General features: G+C 36.1%; 1 protein-coding gene across 2 annotated transcripts in view; it reads left to right on the forward strand.

Moving 5' to 3' along the window:
• The window catches only part of MDFIC2 (MyoD family inhibitor domain containing 2), a gene marked incomplete at both ends in the record, with an annotated part of 114,508 nt that overhangs the window by 60,270 nt on the left and 34,624 nt on the right, over window positions 1–19,614 (forward strand). The window contains one exon of one of the 2 annotated variants that reach the window (XM_081071964.1): window positions 17,557–17,585. The exons of the other annotated variant lie outside the window; for it this stretch is intronic. Within the exon in view, the coding sequence (XP_080928090.1) occupies window positions 17,557–17,585 (29 nt within the window). The remainder of the gene's footprint in view (window positions 1–17,556; window positions 17,586–19,614) is intronic. 2 annotated transcript variants of the gene reach the window in all.

Here is a 19,614-nt window from a genome sequence, read left to right on the forward strand (position 1 = left end):
TATCTGAATTAAAAGGATCCGTCTTAAGGAGTTATTCCTTACCATGGGGAAACTAATAGATATTAAGAAAATTACTTGACTTTGTTGGTTCTTGCTCCATTACCTAGAACCCTGAATTCTCAGTATGTTATTACTTTATACTAAAAAAAAAGTTGGGTGGTATTATTACACCTGTGAATTGGTTCAGTTCTAATGGGGAGAGAGGAAGGGATAATCCTGATTTTAAATTTAAAAATTTATTAATTCTCCATGTAATTAAGATTTGATTTGATAAAATATTCAGGATCCACAATTTATGTATAACCAAGGAGTTAAGCAGTTTCCAAAGTGACAGAGGCTCCTCTCGCTTGGTGTGATTGGCTACCCAATCCTCAGCATTCGCACGGTACTTAAAGACATAGTTGTGGAACAGGCCTAGATGACAGAACCTAATTTTTATATACTCCTGAAGGACAGAACCAACATGCTCATTCCATACCTGCTTATTATGAACCAAATGTCAAGAATGGCCCAGACTCATCTTTGGCCCTTTTATTCATATAATTGTGAATGCCTATAAAATTACAAAATATTTTTCACAGTTTTATTTTGCAAAAATTTATTAGTCATTAGAACAATTTACTTTTTATCCTGTAGTGTACTAAATATTTTAAATTTCTTTTACTTTTCTTTTAATAACATACCACAAAAATAACTTCTTTGATACCAAAGAATTGGCCTGGTTTAACAATTGTCACCCCAACAAATTTTAATTGAAAAAAAAAAGAACTTCACTTATTAACTGCTTTCATTAAGTGAACCATGCACTTTTAATTGGCACATAATTTCAACTACACTTCTCTCTTCCTCAGGCTGATTCTCTACCCGCTCCAAAAATTATTATAAACTTAAAGGAAACAATCTTAATATCCATCAGATTATTACTGGTCAAATTCATAGGAATATTACAAAAGCATTAAAGAGAAATGTTCAAGTGGAAAAAAATAAAGACCATTGCATATAATAAGCTCTCACTGTTTAAATAAAAATGGGGATGTTATATATGCATAAATCAAGTATAGAAGAACACACACAAAGTACTCACAGTTTTCTATGGGGAGGTGATTGGATACATCCATTGAGATGGAGTGGCTGAGTGATGATAGAACTTCTACTTTTCATTATATAATCTCAAAGCAAAGACTGCCTTTTTGTATTACTGGGATAAACTTAAGTAATGAACTTTTTCATAAAAGAAAACTGCTTTCCATTTTTTGGTTTCTATGTGCAATTACTTTGTTACCTCACCGTTAGGGAAAATGGATTTGTATTTACTATTCCAAAGCCTTCTAAGTAAAAATTAATTTTCCCTAATGTTTAGTGAAAGCAAAGCTCCCAAAAAGTCTACATTTGCTTTTATATCCTTTGTATCGAAGATGGCTTAAAGTATTTCAGTTTGTACTCATATCTGTTTATAATAATGGAAAATTTATATAAAACAAAATAATTGAAAATAATTGCATAGTTGAATAAAAATAAACAGATTTTTAATGTTTCAGGCTGAGTTTTTTAAAAAGATGTTCTTTAAGTAGTCTTAAAATGATTTTAATATAGCCATCAAATTCAACAGAATTCAAATACAAACTTTACAGCTGTTAAAATCGTGAAACTGACGCTAATATTTTATCATTACTATTTAGCATACAATTTCTGTTCTAATCAGAACTAGGTTTTGTTACATACAATTACCAAAAAAAATTATGTTCTGAAAAGAATATTAAAAATACAAATATACCTACTAAATACTTATTATGTGAAAAAATTATACAGTCATAACTGATCTTATGTCTGCATTTGTTAACTCCCCTGCTTTTTTTTTTCTTCTGCTGAACTAGCTATATTATAACAATGACCATAATAGAAAAGCTTCTGGATTTTGTTTTGCTTTATTTTAGAAGTGATTGTACAGTTTTAATACATTTAAATATTTTTATTTCTTGGAACAGAATTTTTTCTTTTAGATTTATTTGATGCAAGAGTTTCAAGCTTCAATAAATGGTTTATGGTATAGTCTTGTTGGATGTTTTATGTTATCTTGCTTTTCTTTTGTATTTTCTCCTTAGCATTACTTACTACAGTCTGAAATACTTTTCATGGTACTTATTTGTTTTTCATGGTCTGCTTCATGAACTAGAATGTTAATTTGATGAAGATTTCTGTTTGTTTTGTTTACTGTTGTATCTACAGAAACTAGAACAGTTCCTGGTGTATAGTACGTGCTCAAAAAAATTTGTTTTACTCATAGACACAGACAATAATTTAGTGGTTACCAGAGGGTAAGGGGGTGGGGGGTGGGGGATGAGGGTAAAGGGAATCAAATATATGGTGATGAAAGGAGAACTGACTCTGGGTGGTGAACACGCAATGGGATTTATAGACGATGTAATACAGAATTGTACACCTGAAATCTATGTAAATTTACTAACAATTGTCACCACAATAAAATTAATTAAAAAAAAAATTTGTTTTAATACATAAAAGGCAATAGAGTGCTTAAATGAGAAAACCAATCAGAGCCAAATGGCTACCTCCTATAGCTGGGTGCATGTTGTCCAGTTTCCCGTGGATTCCCCATTCCTATTACCTGGCCCACTTCACTGATTTATGTTCTTTTTGTCTGACTTTGCTGAACTTTTGAGATTGTAAGCCTTGAATCATGCTCCCGACCTATTACTCTTGAACTTATTTTAAGAGAACTACTTAAGTCAACAATCCATTTGCCCGATATCACTACAATATCTTATATCCTCAGTTGAGACCAGTCCCCCACTCCTCCACCACGTATTAAAAAAAAGGTCACACATTGATGCAAATGAAGTAACAGCTGTGAAAGGTTTATGGGACGTGGTATGCCCCACCATATCCCAGTGGGAAATCACGGCATATAATACATACACTTTAAGCGTAAGCGATATATAGGATAAGAATTCCACCCTGATTATGTGTATCTCCATTTCAAAAATTATTTTAAATTTGCAAAAACCTTATATTTTGTTCTATTTCACCATTTAACAGGTTCGGGCACTGATCACTTACGTAAGCGTCATACCTATCGAAGCTTTGCAAATTCATATGAACTGAAGTCACAATGCAACTTCAAAGATTTAATTAATAAAACCAAAAGGCTTAATTAAGAACAGGGGAGATGCTTTCCTTTAGATTAGTGCCTCCTCACCTGTGCAGAATGTTGTTTTAAAAATACTGGTTAAGGAACTAGAATTGAGCACACTGTGTTAGTCAGATATTGCCATAAAAATATTGCATAACAGACCACCCTAAATTGCAATGGCAAGGGACATTTATTTCTTACTTGCATATCTACGAGTCAGCTGCAGTTTGGCTAATCTAGGCTGGGTAGAGTAGGGCTTAGTTTAGAGCTGCAGGTTAGGTCCAGGTCTGTTCCACATGTCTCCCATCTTTCCTGGAAAAGCAACTATTTAGGCATATTACTCTCGGTGCAAAAGGCAAGCGCCCATATTTGCAAGTACACTGTTCTCATAATTTTTATCTTGGTCAAATCACAACACTAAACTCTCCAAAAAGAAACAGGGATTAGCCAGAGCAAGGGTGTGCAGGCAAAATAGTATTCAGGAAAGTGAAAATCTAAACCAATAAATTAATCTAATATACACCCTATATTATATGCAACTGGACAGAGATCTGGTATATCTATAATCCCAGACCTTAGTACGCGTGGTCAGATAGAATAAAATTCAGATGGCTCCCCTTTTTTGGCAAAAGTAAACTACGAAAACAGAATACGAAGGCTGAAGACTGTGCTAAAGCACTCTACCTTCTGGACATGAAGTTCTAAGAACTTGGATGTTAGAACTGAAACTACAAAGCACTGGCATCTCAAAATCTTGAGACAGCAATAACCACAGAACCTGAGGAGTCACTTTGTCTCCAAAGATGTGGGCAGAAACCACCTTTTTGCAATTTCTCTAATGGAATTACAATTAACCACAGGCTTGTTGTGGAATAAGGCTCCACTGGGTATTACAAGTTCGGCTTAATGAAAACAATTCAATAATCTTAGAGAATAGCATATTCTCTAAGTCTCTCTGGAAAGTTATTTAAATGGTGATTTCACAAAATATTACTTTTAATCAAATCACACTGGGACATGTCATCATTTTATAGTTCATTTTCCTCTAAATAGATTAAATTTTTATCTAAGATCACTTTTTCAGCCAAACGTGCTATACAGTTTAGATGAAGCTTTCTTATTATTTGACAAACTGCCCATTAAACCTGGCTTCCCCTAAAAAGCACTGTGTGCTGAAGAAGAAATACATATGTTTATGTCTATAAATCCAAAGGGAACACAATATTTTCTTGGTCCCAAATTGCAAGATTTTTCCAGGACAAACAAAGGATTGCCAGTGGAAACTCTGGATGTTAGTATTTTAAGTGTGCAGGGGAAGCTGGAAATTTTTGTGAAATAAAAACATACAGTAATTTGAAATTACACACATTCACAGAACAACCCTTTGCCAAACTGGCTGCTCAGAGACTATTTTTCCGCCCAAATAGTTTAATGGCTTTTCTTTCAAGTATTAGTTGAAAATATTTACCTACAAGCTCAAAGGAATGTCCTGGAGTCGATTGAAATTTGGTTGGAAAATATTCTGAGTTTTAAAAAATGACTCATTATGAAGAAAAATACAGAATGTTTTTTTGTCAATAACAATAAGATCTGAAACACAGGATGTGGCCTCTTCTCAATTACCTAAAAAATGTCATTGACAACAATCAAATTACAGGTAATTTACAGATTACGTCCTAAGAAAGTAGAATTAATAAATACAATGAGAGAGATTTCTGGCTTTCACAACACAGGATGACAAGAATTAAAAGGCCCAAATCAAGAGGTTGCATGAAATTGTTAAAACTCTTAATTCCTCAAAATATTTACTGAACAGACAGAAATAACTAGCAACAGATTGAAAAAGAAATCCCTTGGCTTAAACCACTAAATAGAGGAGGGGACATAAAATTTGCACAACCTGACCACTCCCTTTGTTTAAAAACAATCGTTTAATAAACAACTCGAAGCCAGAAGTTCTCTCTTGATTTTCAATCAAAATAGCTCACCATCAGCTGGCCTAGTGGATCTAATTATGTGCTGCAACATAGGCCACTTGGCGTACTGTTCATGTTTTTGCCAGAAAACTCCCTCGCCCCCTCAAGAATGTTTTTTATTAGAGTTAGCAAATAAAGGCATTTTAGTTCTTTATTTTATGACCACTGGCATCAGTGGTTACAATTTGAAATAACTACTGTATCTTAGCAACTCTAATCTTAACAAAATAAATAGAGCAAGGAGCAAACGGGCTTTACACTAGTGTCTCATTGACATCCAAAAAAGGGAAAGTGGGAAATAAGCGGGTGATGACTCTCATCGTGCTGGTACTCTGAATTTGGCAGCTCTCCCATAGCCAAAAACATTCCATTACTTTCCATTCTCACAGCCGGGGCACCTGCAATGATATACTTTAGGAAAAAATTCACTTAGACCAACAGGGCCAGACATTAAGGAGGGAGGAAAAGGGATGGTTTTTTGAAATAAGAAAGATGTAAGGGGAAAAAGTGAAATTTAATTAGTTTTGCTCTCTTTTCTCCTGGGACACGGTGGTCACAATAATGGGGTATCTGTTAGTTTTCTCCTGAACTGCACTGAAACCAATGCTCATACTTGCACAGCATGATAAGCCCCTTTCTTTAAACACTAAAGCCTGAGATAGCTCCAAATTATGACTAGAATAAGAAAGAAGGCACTAAATAAATCTTTAGTGAATGAAAGAACGAATCTACTTCTGTCCTCTTAAACTGGTTAGGAAATATTAAAGACACAAAGTTCTTAAAACCGACTTCACACCCCTGGATAGATTGCTTAAAGTGTCCCTAATGGAGAATTAAATTCTTGTTCAATATGGTCCAAACACCCACATCCATCTGAGTCTATGTTGACCTGAGGCTATGCAATTTAAAAGAAAGGTCAGGAACTTTGTGGTTAGATGGACTTCAGTAAAAACTGTTATGTCATATTTCCTAGCTCTGCGAACTTACGATATTACATTTAACATCTCTGAACTTCAGTTTCTTTTTCAGCCAAATGGGATAAAACTCCCTAAGGAAAAGGAAGACGGTAAAGTTGTCAACTGGAATAATGCATATAAAGCTCCATAGACCATTTCCTTGTAAGTAGATTTAGGATCAACAAAGTTAATTCACTTCCCTTCTCTTGATTTTCTTTCATCTGGGTCATAAAGGCCACTATCAGCAAACATGTCACATATGGCAATCTACTCAATATTATCCAATCTTGTTGTGCGTTAACCAGGATTATCACCACTCCCCAGGATATTTAGCTGTTGAGTTCTTTGGTTCATTAATTCTTGAATCTGTTTCATTCTGTCCATCTCCAATTACAAATTGATATCTTGTTTAAGGCTTCATTAACGCTTGCCTGATTGCAAGAGCCCAAACATTGCTTGTCTAACCTGATCCTGTCCCTTCCAATCTGCTGCCAGCATTCTCTTTCTAAATTTGACCATGTGTTTTCCTGTTTTACATTTTCCTTTCTATAATATATGAGGCCTCCTATTTCTGAGCTCTCCCTATTTCTCAAGTTCCATGTCCTAGAATTCTTTCTATCCTGCACCCTACACTCCAGTCAAATCAATCTACTTCTAATGCTGCTTCATGACTCAACACTTTGGCAACTGTTATACCATCTACATAAAATGCTTTCTTTTATGCCTCGTTGATAAACTCCTTCAGAACACAACTCTAGTATTATCTCCCCACCGAAGACATTCCTGCAATCTCTTTAGAAGGTTAATAAAGACCTACACAGGACCATGTCAGTATAACATAGTGTTTAATTACTATGCATTGTGATCATTGATTTCCTTGTGTGCCTCTTTCGTGAGCCTATGAGTCAGAGACACGAGGTCAGAGATTATGTTTTAGTATTCCTACTGCCTGTCACAGTGCATGAATGTGGTAGGTGCTCAATAAATGTTAACTAATCTCCTTTACCTCTCTCCTTTCTACCCTCCAAATAATAAAAGATGGATTAAATTAATTTGTTTGGACTTTTAGTTCAATCATCTTAACTGAAACTTATACTTCATTTGTTAATGTAATGTCTAATATAATCTCCAAAAGTAGAGTAAATCTCTTTACCACAGAAAACAGAAACCTACACTTAAGAAGAAAAATAATTTGATTTTTTTGTGCACTTGATGAATACTTCTGGTTTCTGGTTTCTTGATTACCATAATCCTATTTTGTAGTTTGTAACCTTGAGTCTTCCTTAAGTCTCTATATCACTTTGCTTCTCGCTAACTTTACTTCTATATTTATATTCTTCTTGCTTTATATTTCACTGGCAAATGCCCATAGCATGTATACAACAGGAACAAAAAAACTAAGATAATAATGATGGAGATAAAAAGAATTACAACTTGCTATTAAAGAGTCACAAAAGTCTGAGTTTTAAAAGAAAAATAATGTTATATACTAAAATTCTAACACAATAGAGTTGCAGTTTGGGTCTCTAATTCAAAAGTTAGTACCTAAGATAAAAATTCTATATATTTAAAGCCACCTAAGAAAATTCTTGACTCATTCATATAATAGATAATATACACTACGTAACAAAGAATACATGTGAAGTGCCCAAGAGTACAGTTAAATATCTTAAGGTAAATGTCTCTTTAATTTTCCTCGTGGCCTTAAAAAAATACTTCACTAATTTTCCCCAGCTTCAGGAGAGTCACCCTCAACCATCCAGACTTAATCTAATCACATCCTTATTAGAAATACTGCCTATATCTTATTGTTAAGATGGTATGAAATTTCACCCTGACATGCTGAAGAATATCTTGAAATAGAAATGAAACTATAGAGGGATTATTATCATTGTGTCTGAAAAAGAAATGAAATGACAAAAAGTTAGAAATAGGGAGAAAGAATAAATTCTACGGTCAGAGAACAAATTCATTCAGGTAACGTGGATTGAGCTCCTACCATCTGCTTGGCACCATTTCTGGGACTCAGAAAAATAAATTTAAAAAATTATCTGTCCTTCACCGGCAGTCAGGGAGAAACAGACAGACACCCACCAATTATTATGACATGACCCAAGCTTTGTATTGTTCAAGAATATTCTGTCCAGGACCTTATTAATGAATTATTGAGCAAAGAGTCATGTCAAACTATAATATTATAAATTACCATTTTGTGAGGAGGAAAAAGACCTACACATTTTTAAGATGGTAAGGTTGTTTTAAGGATAACAACAACAAAAATAAAGTTCTAGTTTTTCTCTAAAACTTCCTACACCCCAATCATGATCTTCTTTCTAAACCGTACACGAAGCCTTGCTTTTATAGTTAGGACTGCCAGATCAAATACAGGGTGCTCAGTTAATTTAAATTTCAGATGAATGTTGTATAATTTTTAGTATTAAGTATTCCCACATATTGCATGGGACATACTCGTACGAAAACTAATACATTTTTTATCTGAAACTCAAATTTAACTGAGCATCCTGTACTTTTATTTACTAAACCTGGTAATCCTATTTACAGTGCTCCTTACCCATCATCAGCTTCCCCACTTGAGCGTACCGTATGTAGTTTTGGTGGGGTGCAGTGGGGGGTACAATGGCTGAGGCACAGAGCGGCCTGCTTGCTTTGTGTTTACACCTGCATTGTTTTTCAAGCTAGACTAGGCAACTCTGTTCCCAGCTCTCCTTCCCAAACTGTTTCTGGTTTATCACAGAAGTAACTAAGTCTGACTTTTATCCTTTCCTTTTCCTGAAGAAAACAGTTTTTCTAAGGGGTAAAAATATCAGAAATGAAAAATGACTGAACTGTTACAGAATCTTGAGGCTGTCAATACTTTATGCTTTTAAATAGTTGCCATGGTTCACCCCAGAAGCATCTGCATATTTCCGTGGTTTCTTTCATGGTGTGTAGTGAACTTTGATATCTTTGGGGAATAAAAGAGCTATCTGTCTATCTACACACATATATATATATATATTTAACAATGCAAGTTATTGTTATAAAACGTAGGCTGTTGTCAATTTCAGTTCCCTGCCATATGAAAAGAACAAAGCAGGCAGAAAGAGCAAGAGGATGATCTAATATGCCTACGCTAATAACAAAGCCAGCGTCCTAAATTGGCAATGGCAGCCCTCTTCTGCGGAGATTGTTTTTAACACCATAAGTAGACATTTAAAAAAACTGGATGGTGACAGGAAGAGTACATTTTAAATTGTCAACCTTCATGATGTCCTTTTGAAGAATAGCAATTACATAACCAGGGAGCTTTATTTTGCATTTGAAAAAAATATGTATATAAAGCACTTTGCAGTGTTATGCAAGACTCAATACTCTGAATTCTTTGTAGAAATCACTTATTTTTTACTGTAATCTTTTTTCTCTTTATTACCCAATTACTAGTTAAGGTTGGCATCAATATTAAGTAAGAAGTACAGAATTACAACTGTTTTCTATTTCAATTATTGACAAATTTATTTTAAGACGCTATTATTGACCATATGTCATTTCTCAATCATATTGAAAGTCCAGTTTGTAATATTCCAAGGGTCACACATTTTTTTCATCTTTATGGCATTGAAATAATTTGTTAATATTCTAACACTTTGTTAAACTTTTAAGTCACCTCCTCTTAGGCAACGAGAGAGGGTAATGCTATCCAAAGTAATTTTATATCACCAAAATGTCATTTGGTCTTTTATTCTAATTCTCATCTCCTTTTGAAATAATTATATATATATATATATATATATATATATATATATATATATATATACCAGTTTTTTAAAAATGCAAACTTAATTCCAAGAGAAACGCATTGTAAGTACCCTAAATAGTTAATGTATTTTCTAAATGAATGATTTAAAATAGCTATTATAGGAGAGGAAATGAGCTTAGGTTTCTAGTAATGACTTCTCTTCAAAATGAAATCTGTAAATCCCTGATCGCAATTCCAAATCCCTAAAGAACGGGCAGTTCTGGGACCAGGGCTCACTGACTTCACATCTAATAGTACCCAATGAGTAGTATGTTTTTTATATATGTAATTTGGGACAATTTTCAGAATTTATAGTCCTGGAGACAATTTATGAATGAATTTCCTTTTTAAAGTACATTATTCTAGAAATCAACTTTTCCACCAAAATTGTAAGCAGAGCACTTAGGAATCTGCAAGGCATGGATATATACGTACAGAGGCATATGTATATGCACTTATATATGCATGCACACACATGCACAAAATATAAGTACCATTTTATTCATAAAAGCATAATGACTCAGCCTGTGATTGTTAATAAAAATGCATTTCTAACCATCAAATTTGAGTCTATTATTCTAAGTTAATTGCATTTGCCCTAAAGAGACTTACAGCTGGCTGTCAGCCTGTTTGTGTCAGTTTCATTTTATTCATCAGTCAATCTTGTCTCCTCTTCTTTTTACATCCATATAGTGATCAAATAGATTTGTGAGCATACCTCCACAGCTTTCACAGCATTTAAAAAATATAAAATAATCTTGATATTATCATCAGATGCATTTGATTACTTCATTCATTTGTATGTTATCTTAATTGCTATTTTAGTAGCAAATAGATGCCCTTTTGACAGGCCCATAAGATTGCCATTAAATATAATAGATGCAGCTCCCTCAAAAAGGCACTGAGCAAAAGTTAAACATGAAAAAGCCTACACTGCAGTGATTGGTGGCATCTCTGCTTTTGAGTTGAGACAGAGGATACTCATCAGGGTAAAGTTATTTCTTTACTGGAGTGCATTACAGAGGAGAAAGCATCTTGTTAAAATTCATCCTCAGAAGAGAATGTACTATTAGGTGGTGAATGGATTAAAGAAATAAATGGGCACCATGTTTCCATTTGAGCCAAAGAAAACCAGTGGGGGAAATAGAAGAACAGGGAGATTAGGGTAGAAAAGTAGCTAAGGTGGAAAATCGGAGAAGAATTAGAATCTTCCTTACATGAGTCAAGTTGCATAGAGGGCAGATAAAAGGCATCACAGGGTGAGAAGATAATTAGCAAATCAGAAGCAAAGCAGTTAAAAGGTGACCCTTACCTCCTCTGTTACTCAGTCTAAGAAACTATAGACAATTATCACAGCATTTTCTCCAGGGATGTGTGATACAGTTCCTCCACACATCCTCCACGACAGAAAGCTTTCTCAGCACTGTCACTTGCAGTGCTTGAGTTCAGTGCTTTTTATGGAAATTCCTGTACATCATGGCAGCCTTGCCTTTCAACCTTGCTTTTGATCGGAGATTCTCAAATGGGGTGATCTTACACACTCCCCCAGGGAACATTAGGAACACCAAAAGACATTGTGGGAAGGTGCTGCTGGCATCTGGTGAGTAGAGTACAGGGAAACTGCCATATATCTGACCACGCAAAGGACAGCCCTCTCCCAAGATAAAGATTTACCCAGCCCCAAATGACAATTGTACCGAAGTTAAGAAATCCTGCTTTAGATGGATGCCTGAAATGTATTTAAAGCTAAAAAACAAAACCTACATCACAGTTCGGTGGCAGTGCAGTGAGTAAAATTTAAGCAACTCTGAGGGAGAGAGCTGTACAGCTGCTGCACACAGAATTTCACGCTCACCTATTAAATAGTACCATTCATTACCTGGACCCCAGGAATAGTTGAGCAAAACACAAGCCCAGTTTTGAGGGAACAAAGAAAAATGAAAAATCATTGCTTGATAGAAGACATTTCAAAGACCTCCAAGACAAACCAACTGAAAAATCCCCAAATAAAAAGGCTCAGCAAGAAAATTGTGTTACGGCCCCTAATCCTCAACAGACCTTAACAAGATGTTCATGAGTCAACGACTCAAGTCTGCGAAGACAAAAGACATAGGAAACAATATAGTCCAGAGGAGGATTATCCATACAAGGCAGGAGAAAGATAAAACAGATTCCTCAACCTTACTATTAGATCTCCTGAAAAGAATAACCAGGAATGTGCTAAAAAACCATGTCACAATAACTGTTACATCTTTCTGCTCTTGGGAAATTAATATTTAGTTTAAGCCTGGGGCAATATTTGTAAAACCTTTTTTTTTTGATGGATGCTTTTCACCCCACCTGACTAGACACCCCCGCCACAAAACCACTCCCTGGCACAGATGGCTAAGACATTTGCTTTTTCAAATACTCCATATTTCCACAGCCACCCACCAGACAAAAATTAGATTACCAATGCTTGTGTAAACTTTCCAATCTCTGACACAATAAGATTCCAGAAAATGTACATGCACAGCTAAAAGCAGCATTATACATAATGCACTGTAATTCCAACAGACAAGTTGCTATCTTTGATAGATATACACATTTTCCATGCCAAACACATGAACGTCAATACATTTTTCTCAAGTTAAAATGGAAACCATTTAACAGATATAATGGGCACAATGACTTTCATTTTGCATTACTAATGCAGCAGAGAAGGAGGGAAGCTTTGGCAAGGATTGCAGTGAGACCAAAAAACAAAAAAAAAAAAAAGCAGGAAACAATTTAGAAGCTATCACTTGCTGCCCACCTTCAAGCATGTTGATGGAACCCAAGGGCCACGAAAACTTCATGTTCTGCAAAGCCCAATTCCACATAATCAAATTTGATTATGAGAAGAAAGTAAAAAATGGACACAATAGTGTTCACACTTTTGCAAAAAGATCAAGAGCATCACTGTGTGTTTTCCCCCGTTCCTGAAGAGATGTTATTTATCGTGGCCAACTTAATTTCAGGGGAGATTAATTTGAGGTAAATGAATTAAATGATGTATCATGTAAAAGAGAGTTAGGAAAATAATCCAGGAGACCAAATCCACACTCTCTGCTTTCACCACTGAAAATACATACTCGCCAAGACTCCTTTTCATCACTCATATAAAAATGTCAAAAACAGCAATACACATCAATGGTCCTTATCCTTACTTCAGCTCTTTCCAGCATCTAAGATAGTTACTTCAGTAATTACATACTGCAGATTTTTTTTGTTTTGGTGCTATTTACTAGATTTAGGCAATATGTTTTAAAGCCCTAAACAAATGTTATTTTTTGTTTTGTTTCTAGGGTTTTGTGCACAGGATTATTGGAACCAGGCAGGCCTCACTTCAAAGCCCCTCTGCACTCCTTACGAACTGAGTGAGCTTGGGCAAATTATTTTATCAGAGTTTCAGTTTCTTCATCTACAATTTGGGTATAACAAAAATAAAGATCTTAACAATTCCTAACATAAAGCTCATTACATGTTAGCCATAATCATTCTTTCCATTATATTTACAAAGGGGATATAAACATCTTTAGTATAAGGCTCCAAAATAGTTGGTAAAAGTATCTCAACATGTAAACGCACTTTTAGAGACAGACTTAAGGAGCCAACTGTAGGAAGAGCATGAGAACTCCTTCATTATTTTTGTCAGGAGTTCCAGCCATGATTTGCCTTTCTCTGATTGTATTTTTGCCCTTAGAAAATAAAAACACATCTCTACCTAGTGAACTTTTCTAAGTGGAAATATAACAATATTCAGGAAGATCAGACCTAGCAATTCTTCCAAAATTATTTCCACTCACAGCAAATGTTGACTTTTCTGGCTAACGTGCATTAGGTGGTACCTCATCTAAGTACAGAAGTCATATCATCACAGTCCAATGGCTAAAAACGCCATGACAGCAAATGGGTTACAAAGTGCAAAAAACGGTAGACACAAAAAAACGAAGAGTATCTTTGACTGTGAAAGATCAGGATGAGTTAGTAAACTATTAACTTGGCTCATTTTTCAAATGAGGAATCGACTTTTATGAGAAATATTCAGTGTTATCCAACTGCTTATCAAGATCCTTACTCTGTCACCTTATAGACTTATTACAAAATTTTTTTGAACAAGACGTATTTTTTGAAGTATCTTAATTGTTAAATTACAGTGATGTGCCCTGGAGTATGAAAATAATTCAAAATTTTAGCTTGTTTTGGTCTTCCCATGCAGAATACACTTTTCAAAATGAGGGGCTTCTAAGATGCGCCATGCTTACCCAACGAAAAATAAACCAGATAGGCTTGATAGTCAGCAGTAGAAAGAGAAACAAATTAAGTACGTACAATTAAAGCTTGAGGAATGAAAGAGTTCACACTCTCTTCGAGCTATTATTTCAGACAGTCTGGTGTCAGAATGAAGAGCCAACCAGTGCATCTGTTTATGTCGCCAAGGATTTTCGCAGTAAGAAGGGCTAGGAAACACATATTTTTTAATTGGGGTCCAAATTCCAAAGAACACCAAAAAATAGTATGTCAAAAATATATGTTCTTGTGATTTGTATTGTCCAATGTCTAAACAAAGACAAAAAAATTATGTTTCTTCTCCTTCACACACACAAGTGAAAGGATAGAAAAAAAAAAGTAATTCTGTTGCTTTGGCCACAGACTCCTTTTTTTTGTTATCCTGCTTGCTTCTGGCTTAGCTATTGCTTTACTTTCCCGGGATGAAATAACATAGGAAAGCCGACTAAGGAAGGCTTCATTCATACAGAAGCTACACCGGGCTTCTCAGTCATGAAGCCTTAAAAGCTGAATTACAATGGCCACCTAAAATGACTGTTTTACACGTTAAAGTACATCTTCTATTTTTCAAATCTGCTTATCTTAACTCTGCTTATCTTAAGCTTTGAATTAAAAGACAGTCTTCTTCAAAGTCTATGCTGATACATAGAAGTTTGTAGTACTCAAATCTATTAACCTACTTTTACTTCTCACCTGCAAACTTAGAGGTATTTTCTGCAATTTCAAAGATAACTCTTTTGTTCAGTTGGGCAGGGCGGCAGCGGGGGGAGGGGGGAGATAAATAAATAAATAAAAAGTAGTATTCTGCACATAAAAGTGAATAAACTTCATTCTTTCATTTATTTATTCAACAAATAGTAATTGATCATCTACTATTTCCCAGACATTGGGAAATACTGAGTTGAAGAAGACCTCACTGCACCTAACACACAATAACACAGGCGACAGGAGAGGGAAAGTACAAAGTTTTAGTGAAGTACCTACCAAGAAGAGAGTGCTGAAACAGACAGGAGAGATGATCAAGTTACACATCTTTTATTTGACCAAGCAGGAAAATAAGATGTAAAAAAGCTGAGCTCCATGATCAGAGCTCTTTAGTGAAAAAACGAAAAACAACAAACAATCAAACAAACAAAAGAATCACAGGACTGGAGTTCTTGTCACCAAATTCAAGTCTCATACTCTCTAAATAGCAATATACCGTATTTGCCGGCGTATAAGACGATTTTTTGGCCCCGAAAAATATGCCTCCAAGTGGGGGGGTCGTCTTATACGCCAGGTACACTTCAGATAGACTGCCCATAGTGCTTGCCCCGTGCCATAGTGGCCTCCCGATGCCCGCCCACTTCATTCCACATACCGTTCAGGCATCAGCAGCGCTGCTGGGTGTATGCTCGGCTGTTATGCGATTTTGCTGTTATGCGATTTTACCACACTCGCAAAATCGCACACAGCCGAGCATACACCCAGTATGATAGCGCAAAATCGCAAATCGCGATACCATACTGGGTGTATGGTCGGCTGTGTGTGATTTTGCGAGTGTGGTAAATTCGGGTTACCGTATAATTCTTTACATATGCATTGAAGATTCGCGATTTTGCGCTATCATGGTGCCTGTTAGAATGTTGAAGAGCTCGCACTTGCGCACTAGTGAGGTCCCAGGGAGATGCTGATGCAAGGGTGGACCAGACTGCTATAGTGACAGGGCGGGCAAACAGGGAGCAGGGACCAATCAAATCAGGCTTTGTATACAGCCAACAGCCAACCACAGTACTGCACCATTGTACAGTACAGCACAGAAAATGTCGACCAGTCAAACCCCTATCATCCCTATCATGGCACCAGCCAAAAGAAAGAAGTATGATGCAAATTTTAAACTGAAAGTTATTTGGTGTGTGGAAGGTGTGCAGAAGAGGGGGTAGTCTTATACGGCGAGTATATAACAAACTCTGTATTTTGAGTGGAAATGTTAGGGGGTCGTCTTATACGCCCAGTCGTCTTATACGCCGGCAAATACGGTACTTCTTCCCAGAAAGTGGTTGTTTTTACTCCTGAAACAATAATCACCAAGCCATGAATGTCAAGACAGTTGACTAAATGTTGAGAATAGAACACAAAGCTAATATTCATTCCAGTTACATGGCATCATGGATGGTGGAGAGGGCGGTTTTAGAAGTCACAGTCAACTGAATTCTAATTTCAAATCTACTATACCTAACCAGCTAGGTAATATTGGGCAAGAATGGAACTCTGAAAATCATTTGGATTACTAAAAATATTTCAAATTAGGATCACAATATGACAGGTGTAAATTTCATGAAATAGTTTAATTGAGGAGGTCCTCAATATATGTAAATTCCTGCCCCCTCTTTCCCCTGACGTAAATAGAACTGATGAAAGACCAGGTCAGCAGAAATCACATCGCAGCTTTTATTTCTTACGTCATTTTAGCATGAGATCCAGCCTTCAACTTTAAGCCATTTTTATAGATCAGTTTTGGCATAACTTCACCAAATAAAACATTTCTACTCTGTGAACATTTCAGGGGTTAGAAAGCAGAGACTAAACAATTAAATTTAGAGAATTTCTTTTTCTTTCTTTCTTTCTTTCTTTCTTTCTTTCTTTCTTTCTTTCTTTCTTTCTCTCTCTCTCTCTCTCTCTCTCTCTCTCTCTCTCTCTCTCTCTCTCTCTCTTTTTCAAGAGAGTTTCATCAGTATGTGTCCTCTCAGAAAAGATGGGAAGGATACAGAATCAGAAGAAATATTTAAAATTAATTAAACCTCCTATGTAATTCTGCAAGTCTCTTTCCATAGATCATAGAAACCCAACTAGCTTAGGTAAAGGGAATGTGTAGGCTCTCATACCTAGGATGTCCTGGAGTAGACAAGCTTCAGCAATGAGTAAATCCAGAGATCTAAAGGGTAAATTCAGTGCCCTGCCTTTACCTCCTCTACTTGGCTCTTTGGACCCCCTCTGTGGCTTTAGACGTTTTACACATGGCAGGAAAGATGGCTTCTGTCAGTCACAAGACTACGTTATCTTTCTATCTCACAAAAGAGGAAAGAACCCTCATCTCAGCATGCTAATCTCAAGCATTAGGAAATGCCCTGATTGGTACTACCTGATTCTCATAACCATTAACAAAAAAGCACGGCTGGAGGTAGAAGACTCAGGGTGCCCTGTCTGTATGCATTGAGCAGGGGTGCAAGGTCATTCCACTTGAGCTATATAGAACAGGTCCTCCACTGGAAAGTAGGGTTCTCTTTCCTGAAAAAAGGGGGTAAGAGATCCTAGAAAGGAAAAACCAACAAATAGTGAATATTTGTGCAAATAGTTCTTTTCAATTTCCCTTATTTTTAGATTTTTCAGTTCAATTCAAAATCCTCTTGGAGATCCTGGTAGGTACATCCCTATTTCTTTGTAATAGCTTCCTATATTGACTGATGGGCACTTTGAGTGTAATATGATAAGGGAAGAACTCCACCTTTGTCCACATCCACAATACAGGTCCATAGCGCTGGCATACAGTGATAAAACACCTACATTATTCAAGGTATGTTGAGATTCATTTTTGCCCTGAAGGTGCTTATTATTTATCTTTGCATACATATTAGATATTTTTAAGGTTAAAACTATGTACGCCTTTATGGAGTACCTGGTTCATAGTCTGTACTACGTAGGACCCTGTGCTTAGCGCTGTGGGGTACGAAAACCTTGGTCTTTGTCCTCAAAGGATTGGAGAGGAAGAGTAAGAGGTGTGCAAGATCACTTTAAGCTGAAGTTGACATAGAAGACTCCAAGTGCAAGTTCCCATCCAAGCTGTGTTTTGGAGGATAAGTAGAAGTTTCACTGTAAGGAATAGAAGAACAGTCTGCACAACAGAATGGGAGAAAAACCAGAATTCTGCATCAAAGAAGTCAGGGACGAAGTTGTGGGTCTGACTAGCCATGTATCAAGGAGGAGGGAAACTGATTAAAGATCATTGATTTGGTGATTAGAAAGTCATGTGCTCATTTGTGTATTTACTCAACAAATATTTATTAAGCATGCGTGCAGAGGGAGGATAGAGTGAAGAAAATTAGGCTGAAAATACAGGGAAAGCGGATGACGGTAGATAAAGACACATCTTGTGGCTGATGAAAGAGATAGAGATGTAAACTCCTGATGCAGAGGTTTATCTTTAAAAGGAGGAAGGCCCCTTCTCCTCCGATGGCGAATAGAAGAAAATGTACAGAAACAGATATTTTGCAGTAAAATGCAATCAGAGGAAACTGGACCAAGAAGATTTTATTTGTACCCTGTGGACAGTGGCTCACATCCCTGGTTACACATTAGAATCATCTTGGCAGTTGTTGCAAATTATGCACAGACTGCACTCCAGACCAATTAAATCAGAAAAAATTTCAGATTTCTTCAGGCTGAGGATGTCCAAGGCAGGCTTTAAAGAGAAGATGACAAGATTTGACTAGGTGGGGAAAAGGAGAGGCATTACATGTGAGAACAACTTGAGCAAAATCTGAAAACTTAGGAGCCAATAAGGAAGTTAATTTGAATAAAACAAAGGAAACAAGGAAGAAGTGGGGAAGAAAACAGAAAGGGTGGTCTGTAGGAAGATCAAAAGGGATGCTTATAAATTTCCAAAATGCTGCAGAATAGATATATGTATATCCCATTCTTTATGACCATAAACTGTACCAAATGTAGGTACCTTACCAGTACTGTATTTTGTGTCCCATCAAAATCCCTTGTACAATTAGTAAATGTTCAATAAACATCCATTGAACAAATAGCTTAATAAATAAACTAATGTATAACTCAGATATCAGCCCAGCACTCTCTTCAAGTGTTTAAGACCCCTGAGAAAAATGGGATTGTCTCAGGCCCAATCCTAAGTTACTCATTGTATATACTTTTCCACGTCTCACTCAGCTCTACCTGGACCTCAGCTGGCTTTATTGGCTATGACTTCAATAAATCTCTTCCTTCTTACTACCATTAATAATAGATTTTTACTAAAGTATGAAAAAAGTCAGAAAACAATGGGAAGAAGGGCTTTGTCACCAAAGCACCAGCTAGCAAATGATAAAATTAGATATTAGATAACCACATTGTTAGCTGTGTCACTTGTCCATTCTAATTGGCCATGATTCCATGCTGACACCTTTCTTCCTGCCATCTCGCTGCACGCCTATTTCCTTCAAGCTTTACCAGTACTACCCAAACCACACATTTCAGATTTTTCTTAGATAGAGCAATTTAACTATGATTATCTCCTATACCAGGGCTAAGGGAAAACTCACTTTTAGTACCAGAAATGATTTTGCCAAACAAAAGGTCAGATATTAACCCCATCCCCTTCAGGGCCACAAACTTTTATAGCCAATTATGGTTTTAAATGTCAAATTTTTTTTCTTCTCTCTACACACA

Source organism: Rhinolophus hipposideros (assembly GCF_964194185.1).
Source record: "Rhinolophus hipposideros genome assembly, chromosome: 14".
Taxonomy (NCBI): Eukaryota; Metazoa; Chordata; class Mammalia; order Chiroptera; family Rhinolophidae; genus Rhinolophus; species Rhinolophus hipposideros.